The 17,694-nt window shown below is 48.5% G+C and overlaps 1 protein-coding gene across 4 annotated transcripts in view; it reads left to right on the plus strand.

The window, feature by feature from the left end:
- VANGL1 (VANGL planar cell polarity protein 1) overlaps positions 1 to 17,694 on the plus strand; it is a 36,428-nt gene that overhangs the window by 11,652 nt on the left and 7,082 nt on the right. For all 4 annotated transcript variants that reach the window (XM_082751857.1, XM_082751859.1, XM_082751858.1 and 1 more), the window contains exons 5-6: positions 14,029 to 14,162; positions 17,118 to 17,250. In XM_082751857.1, coding sequence (XP_082607983.1) covers positions 14,029 to 14,162; positions 17,118 to 17,250 — 267 coding nt within the window. The remainder of the gene's footprint in view (positions 1 to 14,028; positions 14,163 to 17,117; positions 17,251 to 17,694) is intronic.

The following is a 17,694-nucleotide window of genomic DNA, read 5'->3' on the forward strand; positions in this document are numbered from 1 at the left end:
GGGAGTGTTTGGGAGATGTGCGATATCTGCAGGTCTGATGCATGCCTGCTTCAGCCTTCCCACTGGGATTAATGCTTCCCTCTGCAGAGGTGCAAGAGAGGCCAGGTGTCTCAATCTCCTGGGTTCCGGTGTCCTGTGAAGGTGTCTAGAAATCTCGCAGTTCCTGTGCCCTGTGGAGCCAGCAGCTGAGCTCTGAAGATGATTCCCCAGACTGTGTGCGCGCTGAGGCATCTGTTCTGCTTATCTTGTCCAGACCCCTACGGCATGCATATTTATTGCAGATGGAGAGATTAGTGTCTGCTTGTTTAAGTGGATGTAGGAACAGTCTCCTGCAGCCATTAGCTTAGCGATGGAATTGCTTTGAAGCAGATTTAGTGGTTGAAGCTCAAGTCTGGAAGTCGACTCCTGGATGCTGATCCTGCCTTAGTGGGAGAACCCGTGATCTCGTGAACGAACCGGGTCTGGACTCTGCTGTATTTTCCTTCTCAGCAAAATGTGAAGCAGAGCCTCTTTTCTGTAATGGAAGCTCTCCAGTTGACTTACAAAAAGATCACCTTTGGAGGTTTAAAAAAACACAGTGGAGTTTACTTTTTTTTAATCTTAGAAATTCCTCTGTGGTAAGTGACAGACCTAGGGTGGCCTCTCAGACTGGGGAGGTGGAGAGAGCTACCAAAGATTCCCCCTCTACTACAGGGGTGTGGCAGGACAGTTCTCACATGGGTGATTCAGCCCAGAAAATTCAGTATTTGTATGTATGTACCTGTATATACACACGACTGCGTGCTTGGTTTGAGAAGGTTTGGTTGCTTGGTGGTATTGTAGACTCTGTCCTACAATGTTCAGAGGAATTAAGATCCTACTTGTGCCAAAGTCTACATGTCTACCTTTAACCACGCAAACAATCTTGCCATCGGAGACAAATCTACTTGAGAATCAAGACCTAAATACTGAACAGCACGTGTAAGAAACAATGCTCTCTCAGATTTTCTCTTTGCAGCAAGGTTTTGGAATGCCTTGGGTGATTGCGAGGGCAGCAAGGACTTGTAAAACCGAGGGTGAAACCTGAGATGTATGAAAAATTAATAACTTTTCATTTGTTGGCAAGCTGATTGCAGTTTTGTCTGGCATATTGAATCCAAACCGTGCAGAATGTGGATGCTTCAGCACCTTGTGTTACAGGAGAGTCTTGTCAAGCACGTCTAGTAACGGTGAAGTAGCCTTGCTTTTTCCTTAGTTTCTGGCAGCTGTATAACATGTCTGTGTTGTCTTCACATCTTTGCTGAAATAAATCAAGGTAGACCTGTGCAGATCTGACTGGAGGCCACGTGTTGACAGTGAGTGTAGTTCAGGAAGACTGGAGAAGAAGCAGCCTCGTGAGCATCCTGGAGAGAGTGTCAGAGCTATGATGGAGTATGTGTGTAATGCTTGTTGCTGCCCGTGGGCTCTTCCCATTTACCACCATGTATGTTAGCCTCACCCCAGCCCTTTTGAAGGTGCCATAGATAGGTTGTGGGCTACCACCTGGAAGGAGGAAGCGTGCTTCAACAGGTATAAAAACCTGTCTGCCTCCTGAAATCAAAACCTTGTTGCCTCAGCCTGACCTTTTGTCATCTTTGTGCTCCCAAAGGTCTGAAAGGTTTGGTCCCTGCTTCCCCGTGGATTCTGCCTGCTTTACCCATCCAAAAGATGCTCCCAAGGGGCTGGTATTGAGAAGGCTTTTGGGACATCTAACTTTGTGTGGCGTTGCTCCTTGCAGTAGCTCTGGATCTTTTCCATAGCAAAATTGTGGGTGTCAATCTTTCTAAATACAGGCGTGAGCTTTCAAATTCTGGGTCTTTTCTGATGAGACAGAGGGAGCTGCTTTTTAAGTGTGAGGAAAAGAAACTTTATGGGGGAGAAGGGAAGAAATCAACATCTCAGCCACCCTTTTGGAAAACTGTGTTTTTGTGAGGTAGGGTAGATGGGATTTTCCATCCTTCCCAGCTCCAAGAAGCTGAATATGCAGCGTTTGATATTCCACACCATCCTTGAGAGCCCTGTGCCCAGGAGGGTAAGTGTATTTGGGAGTAGTTCCCCAAATTCATATTATAATTAACCTATTAATAGCCTGGCTTGGTCCCACCCCCAGCACTTTGGTTCTAACTTTTCTTTTGGGAGACTCGGCTGCCAAAATGCGCGTTCCCTTTGGCAGTGACTCAGAGTTTGGCAGGGGGAGGTAAAAATTAAAGTGGAGTCCCCATGAACGCGGTGCCAAGTCTTGGCTTACTGACTGCTCTGCTGCCTCCTGGCAGGAGGAGCTGTCCTGCCAGGCAGGGGAATGCTTTACGGGGGTACCTGTGGGCAAGGAGCAGGGAGGAGAGCAGAGGCAAGGAAGCAAAGCCTGGGAAAAATGCAAGAGAGGTTGGGTGGGGATGCTGGCGAGACTTTTGAAAGCAAGAACAAAGGGGAACAAAGGTGGGGAAGAGTGACAGGAGATAACTTTCCTGTTGAAAGGCTGATGGCGTTGTAAGCTGAGGCTTGGATTTGCAGCCTGACAGGTAGGGACGTTGATGGCATCTGTAAGCCACAGTTCTGTTCCTTCTGGATGGTTGAGAAATAATCTAGGAAGGATGTTGCTGGAGAAAGCCCTCTTCTTCTGTAGTGAGGGTGCTGGGCTTACTCCTTTCCTCTCCAGTGAGTGTTCTTCCCCCAGCCTAGAGCTTTGCTAGTCTAGACAGCTCGGGAAAATGGATGGCTTCAAACACACATGGTAATTACTGATCTTACACACTGACTGTGTGTTGGGCTACAGCGCAAGCATGGCTTTCTGAGGTTAGAAGTGTCTTTGAGTGGGTCTTTCTCCTCCCTTTTTCTTATCCCTGTGGTAAGGACATGAGAAGCACATCTGTGATAGTTCATGTATCTGTAGGAACTACTGAGAGATCCAGTCTGCCTTTTTTTTAATTTACTTCTTCATGTAAGCTTGTTGTTACAAACTGATGGGTTGGGAAGCCAGCTGGGAGGCTGCCGTACAGCTTGGGAGTCAGGATACAGCTTCTGCAGGCTGTTGTGAGCTGGGTGATGTTCTTTGTCCATCTAATCAAGACAAGCTTGATATGGAGAAATAGTAGCTCCATGTGGAAAAGGTCTGTTAGTGTTGCCCGTCCCTGTGTTGTCCATATGTATTTGGGTAGGTGTTTTGTTGAATCATGGTTTAAAATCCAAGCAGCTGCTTCCTCAGAGCAGGTGTATGTCTCCAAAGAGCCTGCACCTTCCCTGCAGGAGTTAGCCACAAGATTCCTCAGGAAGATATGACTTGTACATGCTCACAAAACAAAGAAGATGCATGAAAGTGTTTTGGAAGGGGAGCCTGTCTCTTGGCTGACCTGGAGCAGCAGAGCATGTTTCTTAGGTGCTGCTTGAACCCTTACCTTTAACACAAAACAAAGCTGAAACAGAATGGTGTGGTGGGAGGTGATGCCTCTTTTGATCCATCTGCTTTGGGTTGGCAGTCTAGTGTCTGTTGAACCTACTGCTTGTAAAACTGATCTCTAGGCTGCCAGTATTTACTGATTTCATTTGATAAGCAATCTCCTGTGTGTGCCCCTTGGGGCCACCAGGGCCGTGCTCCCTAGTAAGAGAGCATATAGAGGGCTTAGGACTGGGAAGAAGCATCTTCAGGCCACAGCCTGTTTTTCTATGCCTTACACATCTGATTTTGCAACAAATAGGTGTTGCTCAGATGAGTCCTCCCCTTATTAAGGGTGAAATTTTTTCAATTAATAACACTTGGTCAAGATTTGAACTGTACGGAGAGCTCCTGCCTGAAGTTCTGTCAACAACTCTCTCTTGACTTTGCTCTCTTAAAAATCTCCCTGCCCCCCAAAAGGAAAGCGTCTGTGGCGTATGACACCTCTTGTTTCTGTTTTCCAGTGTGGTGAAATGGATCGGCTTAACCATGGGTTTAGCAGGCCGCACGTCTTGCCTGGGGCAAGAACTGCTGAAACCATGCTGCCTTCTGGTGAAGGAACTTCATAATGTGCATCTAATTAAATCGGTTATTCCCACTGCAACTGATCCCCTGCACTTGCGGGCTATTTCTGTTTCCAATTGGGTGGTCAAGTGTGACTGCAGAACAGTCATCTGTGTATGTTGGTGCAGAGCTGTATCTGCCCTGATAAATCCTGCTGGATGCTGTCCGGGCTTGTGCGCTCCTCCCTTCTGCCCTGCTTGCAGGTCTACCTTCCCATGGACCAGAGGAATTACTGACCCTCTTTTCTCCGTGGCATTTCTCCAACCATCACCATCTTTCACAGTGATAAACGCCGGTGATGAAAGAGATGGAGCTGATGGGCTTTTACCTTGTTCTGTAGTAAAACATCTTATTAACCGTCCTGCTGCCTTGATTACAGGAGCTTCCTACAACATCATGTTCCACAAACAAGCTGCTTTGCAGAGCAGTTCTGTCGCCAGAGCCTGTGTGAAATTAGCCGCCTTCCTGAATGCATTTTCTCAGCCCTGAAATCCATACAAAGCACCCTGATGAGCATTTGTTCGAGTTTCCCTCCCCATCCTTTCACCAAACCTGATGAGCACCAGCACTAAGTGCCCTCTCCTCCCAAGAAGTTCTGTGATAGCTGGCTAAATGGGTGTTAATCGCATCTGCAAGTGAGAAGCTCTTGAAGAAACTGAGCTGTGTGCTCTGGAGCAGCTTTTTTAGCACTGAAAGGTGTCAGACTTGTAACCTCCAAGCTAATGTCTCTCCTCTTTGGCAGCACTTCACATAACTGGGTGTTTACAGCCACCTTTTTGCAACCCAGCTTTTCTAGGGTGCCACCTTTTTGCAACCCAGCTTTTCTGAGGGTGCCAGTTGAGTTGCTGAAGTGAGTTTTGTTGTGAAATTGTAGAAATGAGTTAATTTTCCAGCAAGCTCTGCAGAACCACGTTCTGCTCCCTGCAGAGCAAGGAGAAGTCTCCTTTGATGCTCGGGCTGAGTTATGGCAGTGGTGCCTCGCTCTGTTTTACGAGGGGGGCGTGTTGTCAGCAAAGACCAGCGAGGACTTCTTACTTGGGTCAGAGCAACACCTCATTAAGAGGATGTTTATTTGTGACAGCAGTGAACAGCAGGCTCCAGGGGAGCCAGATGCTTCTCATTAGGAGGGGGGTGAAAGTCTAGGATGGACCATCAGTATCTGACTGCATGCACGACATATCTGACTGCGTGTATCATGCATCTGGGAATGTCTGATGTGGTGAAGCCTGGTAGGGCTCTGTTTTTTCTTGAAAGGCGCGTGTTTTTTTAGCTTCTTGTCTTTCTGCGTACGGTTTCCAGAAGGCTTTAGGCGTGGCTTTACACACAGAACTGTTCTTCATTTCGATAAAGATGCCAGAGCTCGAGGGACTGAAGTGCCCACGGTCATCTTGCCTCCTCTCTCTCCTCCCTTGTTTGATCTGGGCTGTGTTGCTCCCTTTTTTTTGTGTGCATCTCTCCACAGGGAACCTCCTGTGGGCTGCTGCGGTCCTACAGAATTACATTTCCCAAGCCCCAGGCACGCCAATAAAATAACGATATAAACACGAATCCTTGCAAAACTCAGGGGCTGTGCTTTTCAAGGCTTCGTTTACACCCCAGGCATGCTCACAGCCCCTGCTGTGGGTTTCTATGAGGGGAGCATGGAGGCGGCCCGGTAGGCCGCGGCCCAGGTAGAGCTTGTGAAAGCACCCTGTGAAAGCACCAAGCCTCAGTGACTACAGTAGTAGCACGGGGTGATTGTTATACCCCCGAGCACTCTCACATTTTTGGAATGCTTAATACTTTAAAAAGTTTACAGACGTACTTGTACGTGAAGGGCCCGCGGTCAATTATTAATCCCCTTGGCTAGCGCAGTATCGCTCGCTCTCACACACGGAGCTGCTTGGCAGCTTGTGAGGGAGACGGTGTGGAGAAAATACCTTTTGGTTTCATCTGCAGGGCTTTTTCTTCTTGTTGGTTTGTCTCTCGAAGCCAGCAGTGCCCAGAAGGACAGCAGCCACCCCAACCTACCCTGTACTTAAAGGCTTTGCCGTGTAATTTCTTTTTCCCTGCTGTCTGTGCCCTCCAAGTCGCCTGCGTGTACCGCCCACGGAGACAGATGGTCTCCCTAAGCTGCTGAACAAATTTTGTGGCCGTGAAGATGCTTTTATCTTCAAATGCTGGAGAAAAGAAAAAAAAAATCCACCCCCTCAACCTTTAGCATCCATTTCTTGTGGTGAATGATGAAATAAAAATATTCTGCAAAGGAGTGAGCTGTGTGCCCTTTGGGGGAAAGGAGGAGGCTTAGTTTTTCGTTAAAAGTGGAAGAAATTGAGAATTTACAGTTCTCACACAGCACAACCCTAATGATGTTTAAGAAAACTGGAAGCTACCTACCCTGAAGGAATAAGGAGGAGTTACTAGGGAGCTGGGTGGTAATAAAAGAAATTCTTTGACACAAAACCGAGGGCAGTATTTGCACTCATAAATTAATTTCTTCCTCCAGTATGCACCCATGTAAATGTACCTCTGTGCTTAGACTCCCCTTGTGCGGTTTAGCTCAAGCAGGGACTTCAGGTGAAGTTTTTGGGGGAGCTATTCTGGCAGACAGAACAGGCTTCTGTCGCAGAAGGAAGGACTTTAGCTGAGGCGTGAAGGCTGCTGACTCTGGTTTGTGCTCCCTAAGTCCCAGTAAAGGGTAATCTGCATCCTTTTGGGGCTGGATTGGAGATGCTCAGCCTGGAAGCGTGGACCACGTCCACACAGCTTCAGCAGTGTTTGCAAGGTAGCTGGGTGCTGGCTTTAGACTGTGGTGCTTTGGTTTGGGAAAAGCCAGAAGGGAAGGGATTCTGTGCAGGAGAGGGCTGGGCTGCACTCTGGGTGAGCTGATGCTCCTCGGTTTGCAAGAGTCTGATAGTGCCCATGGAGACCCACATGAAAATAACACTGAGCCTCATCAGGACAGGAATCTGGATGGGTGCACCATGCGTGGACAAAGGGAGCGGTGATGTCTCAGTGCGGGTATAGCAGCTTCCTTCAGCAAACTGTCCCAAACCAGTTGGTTTCAGGAACCAGGTTAACTAAACCTGTGTCAAATTGTGTTTATGCCAGGCTTAAAACATAGCTTGAGTTATCTTTCTTGTGTAATGCCACTTGGTTGCCTGCTTCAGCCAGGAGTAGTTTCTTAGAACAGCTCTGAGACTGTGTGAGAGAAATCCTAGAAGAAGTTAAAGCTGCTGTGTTGATGTGAATAACAAGCTTCACTCTGGCCACACTAATCCTGTCCCCTGCTGGGGGTGGAGTAAGCGGTGATCCTCTTTTCTAAGAGAGTGTCCTGCCAAGCTGCCTCTGGAGCAAGAGCTGGGTACTACTTTTTCATTGCAGCATCGTCTAAATGTAAAGTCCCATTACTGCACTGGAGTTTTGCCGCCAGCAAGAAGCTTTGAATGTTCTCTTTCTGTTGCTTCCTTGGAAGTAAAGCTGCATTTCTTAGCTTTCATTTAAAAAACAAAACAAAAAGCCTAGTTACTTTGCAACTGTTAATGTAACTTGCAGAATTCCTCAGTAATATCTGCAAGATGTCTGAAGACGCTCCCCTTTTATGTTGCATGCTCAGGCTTTAAATTATCTTCAGAAAATGTGGGCTGTTACAAACTTCTTGCTGTGCCTGACAGCTCCAGCGTATTTATTTTTATTTTAGAAGCTCAGGCTAATCAGAGGCATGGTTTACATGCGTGACAGGGAGAAGAAACACATTGCTGCCACAGATACACCAGTCTCAGGCACTGGAAGCAGTAATCAGGGTGCTGGGTGCCAGGTGCTGCAAGGTGTCTGGGCGCTTTAGGAGTGGGGCACTCACTGCAAGCAGTGCCTGGGTCAGTCTTTGATGCAGGGTGAGTTCTTGGTATTGCTCCCAGCTTCTGTGTTCAAAAGGTAACACTTCACTTGAGTTGATTTTTTTTTTAAAAACAAACAAGAACAGCTGGGGGTCAGGATCATGTCCCTCCTGTATCTTAAGACCTGTTCAAAACTCCTTAAATGCTAAGTGTAACTTCAGGTGTGTAGACACCTTTCAAAGAGGTCAAGCCTCCCTCAAATACTTTATGTATGTTTTGCAAAAATGAGCTGTCAGCTCAAGAGCTGATGCTATTTGTTATCTAGCGTACCCTGATCGGTGTGAGGGGGAAGGAGGAGAAAGGAAGAGGACTAAATTAAAAAATATATAAAAATAAAAAATAATTTTAAAGTTCTAAAATTGCATGTACATTAAGTGTAGTTTAAAAATCTGTGGGTTGTTTTCAAATGTAGTTGTTTTTTTGTTTGTCTGTCTTTTGATAAATTCCTGCTATTATTTTCTGAGATAAAAGCACAGTTGAGAAGCTCATGCAAACGGAGTTAGGTACTGGTAGCTCTGTGCTCTGTGCTTACCAACATCAAAGAACACTTCACCCTCACTCACACAAATGTTTGATCATAGTTTCAAGTCACTGCTTAAACTGATGCTGCTGCAAGAAACTGTCCTGTCAACCGTGTGCCTCCCTTACCCTGCCCCTCGTTGCACCAGGATCTGAATGGCTGAGCTGGTATTTATATTATCTATCTAATTTTATGGTTTGTGTATGTGTGTCTCCATGGATTATTTAGTTCAGCTTGATTCCTGCACTCTTTTGAACTGTCCTTCTGGTGCTGCAGGTGCACAAAGGTGGCAGAAGGTGTGATGTGGGGCAGAGGAGAAGAGGCAGGACTGTATCTTCTGGTGGTGGTGACAGTTTTATGAAAACCCTTAGATGAACTTCAGTGTCCTGACATCAGTCACAAGCCTACGTAGAGCTGGGTATGGACAAGCAGAGCCTGCTGGGGCTGCAACAGCCACAGGTTCCTGGGGAAGCTGATTTGCCTGTGGTCTTTCAGCACCTGTATCTCTAATACCCTAACCCATCTCCGTGATGCTGTGCAGGTTTGTAGGGACAGCTCAGCAGCAGCTTTCTCCAGTCATCTTTTTGTTTAAGTTTTCCTCTCTGTGCTCCTTTCTCCCTGCCCTCCTTCCCAACCTGCCAAATTGCTCAGTAGATAAAGGAAGCCTTTCACGGCTTTGGTTTTGCTTTGGTGTGAGCAGCCGGCAGTTGTTTTTCGTTTTCCCCTAAATAAGCAAGTTGGTATTCTCACTAGCTCCCTTGAGGACACCCCACCGCTCTGCAAACCCACGCGTGGAGGCAGCCTGCCTGCTCTGCTGGCAGCGTGCTTGGAAAAAAAGCAAAAGCAGTTCTCAGCGAGGGGTTTGATCCAGCTGCTGCTGCTCTCGGGATCCAATTCAGCCTCTGCCAGCTTCAGGGGGCATCAGGTTGGGCCTGAGATGCGAAGGCAGCACCTTCATCGGTTTGAACGGGCTGTGTCTGATCAAAGGGGAAGGGATGCGTGTGGCTTCAGAGCTGTTTGGGCACTTCACGTGGCTGCCAGTGTCTAAGGAACCATTTGAAACCCAGCCTGAGCTCTGAGAGGAGGTTCAGCCATCACTGAAAGCTAGGGCAATGCAGCTGCAGGGAACATATTCATCTAAATTTGAAGCTTACCAGTAAAGGTGACAGAGGAAAAATGGTTATCCCGTGTGCTGGTTCTCTAAAGACCAGTTCGCTGCAAAGTATCAGGCTGGAAAGTCTCCGAGAAGGAGAATTGCAATGGGAGCATGCCTGTGGGTTTACTGGGTTTTTATAGCTGCTCGCTGAAACTTCGTGCTCTGTACTTCTGTAGCAGCATCTCCTTAGGGCTGGCCTGGGAATACTTTTATAGGGCTCTTTAGGGAGGTATTAAATCAGTAGCTTGTTTGGGTCATATCATTTAAAGGAGTGGACTCTCTTTTTTTTTCTAATTTTTTGTCATTCCCTGCTGTGAAATCCTCTGCTCTAAAAACTCCCATTTTCATGCTCACAGCTTCTCTTCCTAATAAAAAGATTTGAACATAAGGGTAATGTTTGTAGTAGACTTGCAGGTCCTTTTCTTTCGCCTTTGGAGGGTTTTGGCTACTCTGCTACTAAAGGAAAAATAAAACCAAAATGCAAACAAACTGCTTTCCCTCCATCTCATTCAGCAAATCTGTGCGTCAAGGTCCCTGCTTCACCAGCAACATTTCCTCAGGAAACGTGGAGGGTGTTTGGGTTGAATGGGGGACATTCAGGGCCAAAAAGGGGAGACCTTCTGCCCTGGGGTTTTGTGCCCTGCCCTGCAGAGGCTCGATCTTGCAGGTTCTCCTCCCGCATGCTGGGTATCTAAAACAAACCCGCTGCGTCCCGGGAGCCCGGTGTCTGCTTTGGGGAGGGCAGGAACTGCGCCTGCCTGCCTGAGCCGAGTGGAGGCTTCAGTTGTGGTTGCCTGACAAGAAAATGTGGTTTTCCTCTTCCTAGGGGCTGTGGTCTCGTTCTCCTGACTGTACCGAGCCGCCATGCCGTTGTAGTTACAGTAATCAAATGGCATTTTTCTGCCTGGCTTGTTCAGCCACAGTTCCTTGTCTCTGCTGAGGTCTCGCCCCGGTTCCTGGAGAGGGCAAAATTGAGCTCAAGCACGGCTGCAGAGCCCTTCTGCATGGCCTTGGTCCTTCGGGGAGCCTTGTTTCAAGGTTGGGCAAGGCAGCAAAAAATGCCAGCCCCCTCACACCTTGCTAGAGAGGGTCTTGTGGTAGGAGGGAGATGGGACTAGTGAGTGTTTTGGGGATGGTGCAGAAGCTTTCTGAGCTTTCTGGGCATGAGACTTGAGCATCTCCTGCTGTAGAGGAGCTCGGTGCAGCTGTAGGCTGGAGCCAGCCTGCAAGGCAAAGCTGGCTCTGCCTGGAGGATCGCCTTGTGCAATTCTTGCTCAGCTTCTCTTCGAGGTGCCAAAGCTTCCCAACTGGCTGCGGCAAGTATTCAGCATGCCTGGAGACTTCTGGCTTGTTTTGATGCTGTGTCTGTTTTGCAGCACTTAAAAAAAAAAAAAAAATGTTGTTTGGATGAGGCGAGTCTGGGTTGGGAACCAGTTGGTGAAATAACCCCGGGCTTGCTCTGCCCTCAGCCCTCTCTGCCTCTCCCTGTGGGTTTGGGATGCTTGGTTCCCCCTAAACCCTGATGCTGTGGGATTTGCTTTCAGAGAAAGGTAAGGAAGCAGGTGTCGTCCGTCACAGAAGACAAATACAAAGCCAAAATGCCTCCTGAGCCACCGAGTATCGAGGTTATCCCACATAGCAACAAGTATTCGAGCAGAACCGTTCCTGACTTATCTTTTGACAGGGGAAAACACCGGCAGTTGTTGCTGCCTTTGTGTCCCAGTCCCCTCCTCCGCTTCCTTGGAGACCCAGCCGAAGTGAATTCAGCCCTGTTTGCGAAGGGCTCTGCTGCCAAATGCCGCCGAGGTGCTGCTGGATCTGCCTGTTTGCTTTCCCTGCTGGCAGCGTGCTGCGACACGGCCTTCTTCAGGAGGAGAGTAATAACAATAATAATAAAAAAACCACCCTCAAACTGCACAAAATGCAACCTGACAAAACGTAGGAGTTGGCTGATAACTGCCTACGAAGAAAATTGTTTGGCTGCTGGCCCGTGCAAGGGGTCCTTTGTCAGGTCACAGGTTTTCAGAGCCTGAACTGTTGCATGAAAATGTTTTTCATGTCCTGCTACGCTTCTGTGCGCTCTGGTATTTTGTAGCTTTGCCCAAAATACACCGGGCTGCCTTTGCAGGACATCAGGAGGGTCCTTGCCCTGCGCAGAGGGTGTGCTATTGAAACTTTCTGTTCCTTTTTCCTCCTGCCCCTCCCCATTCTTTTCAATCCGTGCCTGCACGGGAAGTCCGAATCTGCTGCAGCGAACGGACGTGGTGCTGAGCTCCTCCCGAGTGGCTTCTGCAGAGAAAAAAAACCAACAGGATGCCCACTGTCACGTCACCCAAGCACCCTGGGACCCCCTTCTCTATGCTGAGGGCATCTCTGTCCCTTCTGGGGTCCTCGCAGCTTCGCAGCTCCCACGTGGAGCCCACGTGGAGCTCTGTGGGGTGAGGCTTCCCCTTCATGTGGGGCGAAAAGGTTGAGCAACGCAGCCCAGAAGGCTCTGATTCAGCCTGGCCCTCACTAATTATGGTCACCCTTCTAATTTTCCCATCCGTGGCATCTTCTCTTTAATTCTTCTTTAAAAGGGAGCTGGACCGAGCCCGCACCGGGTTTGCACGAGGATAAAATAACAGGGCTTTAATTTTCGGGGCAACAGCAGCTGCTTTTTGCAACGTAGAAGCTTGGTTGCGTTTGGGTTTTGGGTACACACGCGTGTGCCACTGACTTTAACCATCATCACGTTTATCTTCTCGTTCTTAGCTGGTCGTAGTTCTCCCAATGTTTTATTTCGAGGCAAATCTCTGTTGAGTTTTACCTTTCTTCCTGGGAAGCGGGCATGGAAAAACTCAGTCATGTTTGGATGCGGTCAGAATCGGGATATGCGCCGCTGGCACGTGACTTCTTTTACGAAACTTTTTGTTTTTGAGCTGCAACAAATCCACAGAAGAAAGCAGAAGCTTGGCAGAGGGAAGTAAGCTGGCTGTGGGTGGAGGTTGTCAGTCTGTAGTCCTTTGTTAAAGAAAGATTATTTCCTCGATTAAACAGTGGCTTTTTATTACGTATCAGTAGCCGAGTGCTTAAATGGAGTAGCTTTTAACAAGCCTGACGCGGGATGATATTTAGGGCTGGCACCTGAAAAATAAAGCTCCTTTAAGGTGCAACAGACACACACACCCCCAAAAAAAACTGTCCTGGAGATGGGATTTGCTTTAAAAGCCCGATTCATCACCTTAAAGGTACACAGCTAACGAAGTAAATGACGCTGTGCCCTAACAGTGGATGAGGAAGGTACACAGCGAACAAGTCTGGAGCTGTTTTTCTTTCCCAGAATCTCGTGGCTGGGTTGGCATCTGGGCTCCGTTCACTGATCGGTGGGAGAGGGGCAGCCACGGCGTGGGGATGGCGGAGGGCGTGTGTGTGTTGAAATTGCTGGGGTGTGATGCAGAAGTTAATATTAGCACAAGGCACGGGGAAATTAAATTGCTCCTCCGGGAGCGCGCGTTGAATCAGTGGTAGGGCTGAGAATTGAATTTAGGTCTTAATTTGTTCCTGCCTGTTTTCCCACGTTACCATCCTCCTCCTGTGTTGTTTTTTTTTTTTTTTTCTCCTATGTTGTAACATGTGTGAGAACACTGGGTTGCTTTCCTCATGACAGCCTTTGTTGGGAAGTGTGAGCTTCACAATTAACTGGCAACAAATACGCTGGCAAGTTCCCTTTATAATTTCTGTGGGTTCACAATGAAATTAAATGCGGGCGCTTGGCAACCTCCAGGTCCGTGAGTAGGTGATCTCAGCGATTTTGTACAGGAAGATACCTCTGGGTTAGGCCTTTGCAGCTGGGGATGTGCCTTCTGTTTTGCTTCCTTCTGCCATCCTTTTATGTAGAGGTTTCCCTTCCAAGGGGGGGGAATTCGCTCTTGATGCTGCGCCTTGCCTTGGGATTGTACAGGCAATACTGGGATAATTCATTCTGGGGCAGCTGCGCTCCTCAGGCAGCGATCTTATCTTGCTGCGAAAGCTGGAAAGAAAGATTGGGCTCTTGTCAGAGCTTGGATGGAGGAGATCTGAGGAGCTGCAAGGTGCGGCTGGAAATGACTCAAAAGGAAAAGCATCCACACGGAGCTGGCCCCTCCATCCACACCAGCCAGCTACAGCACTCCTGCTCTGTGTTTTGCCATGCTGCAGGCAGCCCCATGCTTCCCTTCCAGCTCTGTCCCTGCTCAGGACTGTAAGCCTAACATTTAGGGGAGGGGAGAGGCATTGCTTGCATCTCAGCTGAAATTTTAGGTCCTAGAGAGAGCCTCGGTATTAAACTCTGTGTGTTGCACAATGCTGTGGGTGTGACAACCCCGTTCCAAATAACGTGGCTATTTCTTCTTCCATAAAACTTTTTTTTCAAAAGGAAAAAAAGACCTCATTGCATTTTGTTTATCTTTTTTTTTCTTTTCTTTTTTTCTTTTTTTCCCCCTAGCATCCAGCGAGCTGCACTGGTGGTTCTGGAAAATTACTACCGAGATTTCCCCGTCTACAACCCGGCGTTGCTAACAGCCTCCAAATCCCGTGCAGCCAAGCACATGGCTGGCCTGAAAGTCTACAACGTTGATGGTAGGTGAGGTGAAATGTAGGCTCTGAGAATGGGTGGGCTGGGGAAGGGCCGGGCTGGCCAGCGCGCTTTGTTATGCTCACATTTTCACCTCCCTGCTTTGCCAAATCCCTGTCTTTTGCTGGAAGCTCTCCTAACAGCGCTGAGCTTGCTGGTTCCAGATGCCTTTACAGATGTGTTTAGCCCACAATAAGGCTTTTGTCTCTGCCAGGTGAAAAGAGCCAAGTTCTGGGTCAGGCTTAATTATCGTGCGGCTTGACAGCGCTTTTCGGCACCGCTGCGGGTTTTGGGCAGCCTCTGCTTCTTGTCACCCTTGGGTCATCTCCTTGGTTGTGCTAGTACAATAAACACAACTTTTAACCCAGATCAGCTCCCCAGTCCTTCACGGCAGGGCTGCCACGGGCAGCATCCAGGAAAGTTAAGGAGGCTCGCACCAAAGCAGGAAGAAGCAACTGTGTGAGCAGCAGCTGACAGTGAAAGAAAAGCTCGTCGGGCTTGCAGCCTTAGCAGTAAATGAGCTACGCCTGGCTTGTGCTTGGCCGTGCTTCCGAGTCATCCTGATGCTGAGCAGTTCACAGGGAAATGCCAAGCCTGATAACCATCCCTGTGGAGCGTTGCTGCTCTGCAGGCCTGGTGCAAGCTCTCTGCAAGGCTGGAGGGATGTGCGTGGGAGGAGGGCTGAGCAGATCCATGCGGACACTCAAAGCAGCGAAAACTGGACTTAATTACTGGACAATCTGGAGCTCTATCAGTAAAAGCTAGCCTTGATAAGTGGGGTGTGCCCGAGCAGCACCGCTGAAGTGCAGATTCCTTTGATGGAAGAGCTAAAGTTGCACAGGGCAGCTTTTGCAGTGAAGCGTGGCTGAAGCCCTGTGACAGGATGCGGTAAGACACATCTTGTGCAGCAGCTCTGCACAGAATATGTTAGTGGGGAAAGGTTTTTAGAGCAGGAACGGACTGAAGGGCCTTAGCTGGGCAGGGTGGCTCTACGTCTGGCATGTGGCGACCGAAATATGGAGGATATCTGTCACACAGAATCACGTGTCTTGTTTTTTTTCCTTTGCCTCAACAAGGCTTCAGTGTAGTGCATTTCATTTTCAATTTGATATCTTCAATATCTTCAGAAGTTTCAAAGTCTATATCCTCAGTGTTTCCTTAAACCCGATGCAACACTTCTGAGTCCATAAAATGAACTCATCAAGGTTTAGATCCTTACAGTGAGATCTCTCATTTCTGGCAGATGAAAGGTGAAGGGAAGCAGCAGAGTGGGAGAGGGTTGGGCTTTCTGTGTCTCCTCTGATGCCTGGAGTGAAGAAGCTTGCAGGTGGCAAAGAACAAGTTGAGTTGGAAAGGGGAAGCAAACTGACTTGCTCTGCATTTTTCTAAAAATGAAACCTTGCATTCCAGTTGCTCGTTCTCAGCGAGGCCCCGTGTGAGGAAAGTGAGGGCTGCCAGCTCCCAAGGTGTCTGCACGCCATTCAAACCAGGCTGCCGGACACACTGTTCTGGTTACCAGCTTGCTTCTCTTCTCCTGCATTGCAGCATCTCTTCGAGAGGTGGCAGGGTGTCTGCTCCCGCGGCAGCTTCTGGGACATCCCAAGCCTCAAGGAAAAACTGCCAGTCCAGTAGCGTCAGCAGTTTAGGAGATGTTAGCTCACAAAATTTGTTGGAAGAGAAGAAATTATTGGCAAGTTCCAGAAATGGCTGGCTGGGCCTCTTCAGTGTCAAGCTCGTGAGCCTGCCAGGACCTGAAAGCTTGCGTTTTCCATTCTGGTGCAGTACAGGATCCCTGGGCTGTTCCTTGTGCAACCTTTTCTGCCTTTGCAGACGTGGAAATCTCAGGCTTAGAGGCATATTCTTTACAAGCATTCCCATCCACTTTGCAAAGAAGAGCGTAGTGTAGTTCTGGCTGCAGCTTAGCTTGGCATCCTGACAGTCTTTTACACCTTCTGTGTGAAGAGAGTAACGCTATTAAAGGAGCTTAATTTGTTGGCAGCTTTTGTATTTGATGTTGTAGCAGCCAGGAAGGAAAATCGTCTTGCTGTAATCTCTCTCCTACAGAGTGGGGAGGCTCACCTTCAAAACCTGAATTTCCATCACCAGGCATAGTCAATGAAGCGTATAATAGTTCTGACCCAAATTTGGGAGCTGGTGTCTGCCTCGAGTTGTATCCTCCATTTCAGGGCTGTCAAACGAAGCCTAAAGTGTTTGGATACTTAAGAAGCCATCTGTTTGGATGCTTGTCCTTCCCACTGTTGAACTTCAGGCTTCTTTCTTGGAGACTGGTTTGTGCTTTTTAGGGAAAAAATTAAAAAAAATAAAGCTGCCCTTGCATGACCATGATAATTTTAAGCGTGTCTGTGCAATTGATTGGCCTTAACCACTGCCAGGTAAGAATGGGCTCTCAGAGCAGTTGAAAAAGCAGCTCTTGATAGTTTGTAGGCAGTCTTAGGCTTCTTTTTCTCCTCTATTGGATAGGAGGGTTGCTAGACCCTTCAGGGGCATCCTTTTCTCCCTTTCTATCTTCTCTCTGCCCAAACAGCCAGAGCTGCGAGCTTCCTAGGCCTTTACTGCATTTTAGGGTCACTGGTTAAGGTCCTGCAGAGACAGCTCTGTCAATTCTTGGGGTGTAGCAGAGCCCAGCTTGCAGCTTCCCTGTTCCTGTAGCTGTGCAAGATCTGTAACAGCAACAGAAGCTCTGATGGCAGGTGATGCTCTGAGTGCCTCAAGGAGCTGTTGTGCACATAGACCCCAGCCTAACCCATTGCAGGCCAGCTGCTCAGACACGTCTGTCCTTCGGAAAAACCCTGTGCTTTGTCTAAAGGTGATCCTGCTGCTTCTGGAGCTGCAGACCACCTGTGGCAGATGCTGTGGGGTGTTGGTCTTCCCCAGCTGCCTTCTGTGCCGGTAATGCCCGCTTTTTGTCTCTTTTTTCTCCTTTTCCTCCCCTGCGGAAGGCCCAGGTAACAACGCCTCGGGGCAGTCCCGTGCCATGATCGCAGCCGCTGCCCGGCGCAGAGACTCCAGCCACAACGAGCTCTACTACGAAGAGGCCGACCACGAGCGCCGAGTTAAAAAACGTCGGGCGAGGTAAAGCTGCTCCTTCCCCAGGATTGTTTTTTGGGCACTGCTGGACCATTTTTAGTTTTGGGTGCCTGAACCATTCGTTACAGACCTGGTTGTGTTGGGCTGGCTGAGCCTGCTGAGAGGGAGGGAGTTTTTGCTGAAGGGCTGGGGCTGGCTGTAAATCTGTCGCAGAACACAAGCATACGAAACCCAGATGCACAAGGGACAGTGACAGCTTGCAACTAGAGTTATCTGAGGAAAATGCATAAGCAGAGCTCGTGTATATTATGCCAGATAAGCTAATGCAATGTCACGGATTAGGGAACAGTCCAGTGTTTGACAAATCCGTAGTTACTTGCTGTAGGAAATCCCATTATTTCCCCCATGCTTAGGCTTGTCATCTCAGCTCGAGTAATCCAGGGACAGACTTGGTCTTGCCTCTTTGTAGGGGAAGAAAGAATATTTGGG

Source organism: Aythya marila, assembly GCF_965140915.1.
Source record: "Aythya marila genome assembly, chromosome: 1".
NCBI classification, from domain to species: domain Eukaryota; kingdom Metazoa; phylum Chordata; class Aves; order Anseriformes; family Anatidae; genus Aythya; species Aythya marila.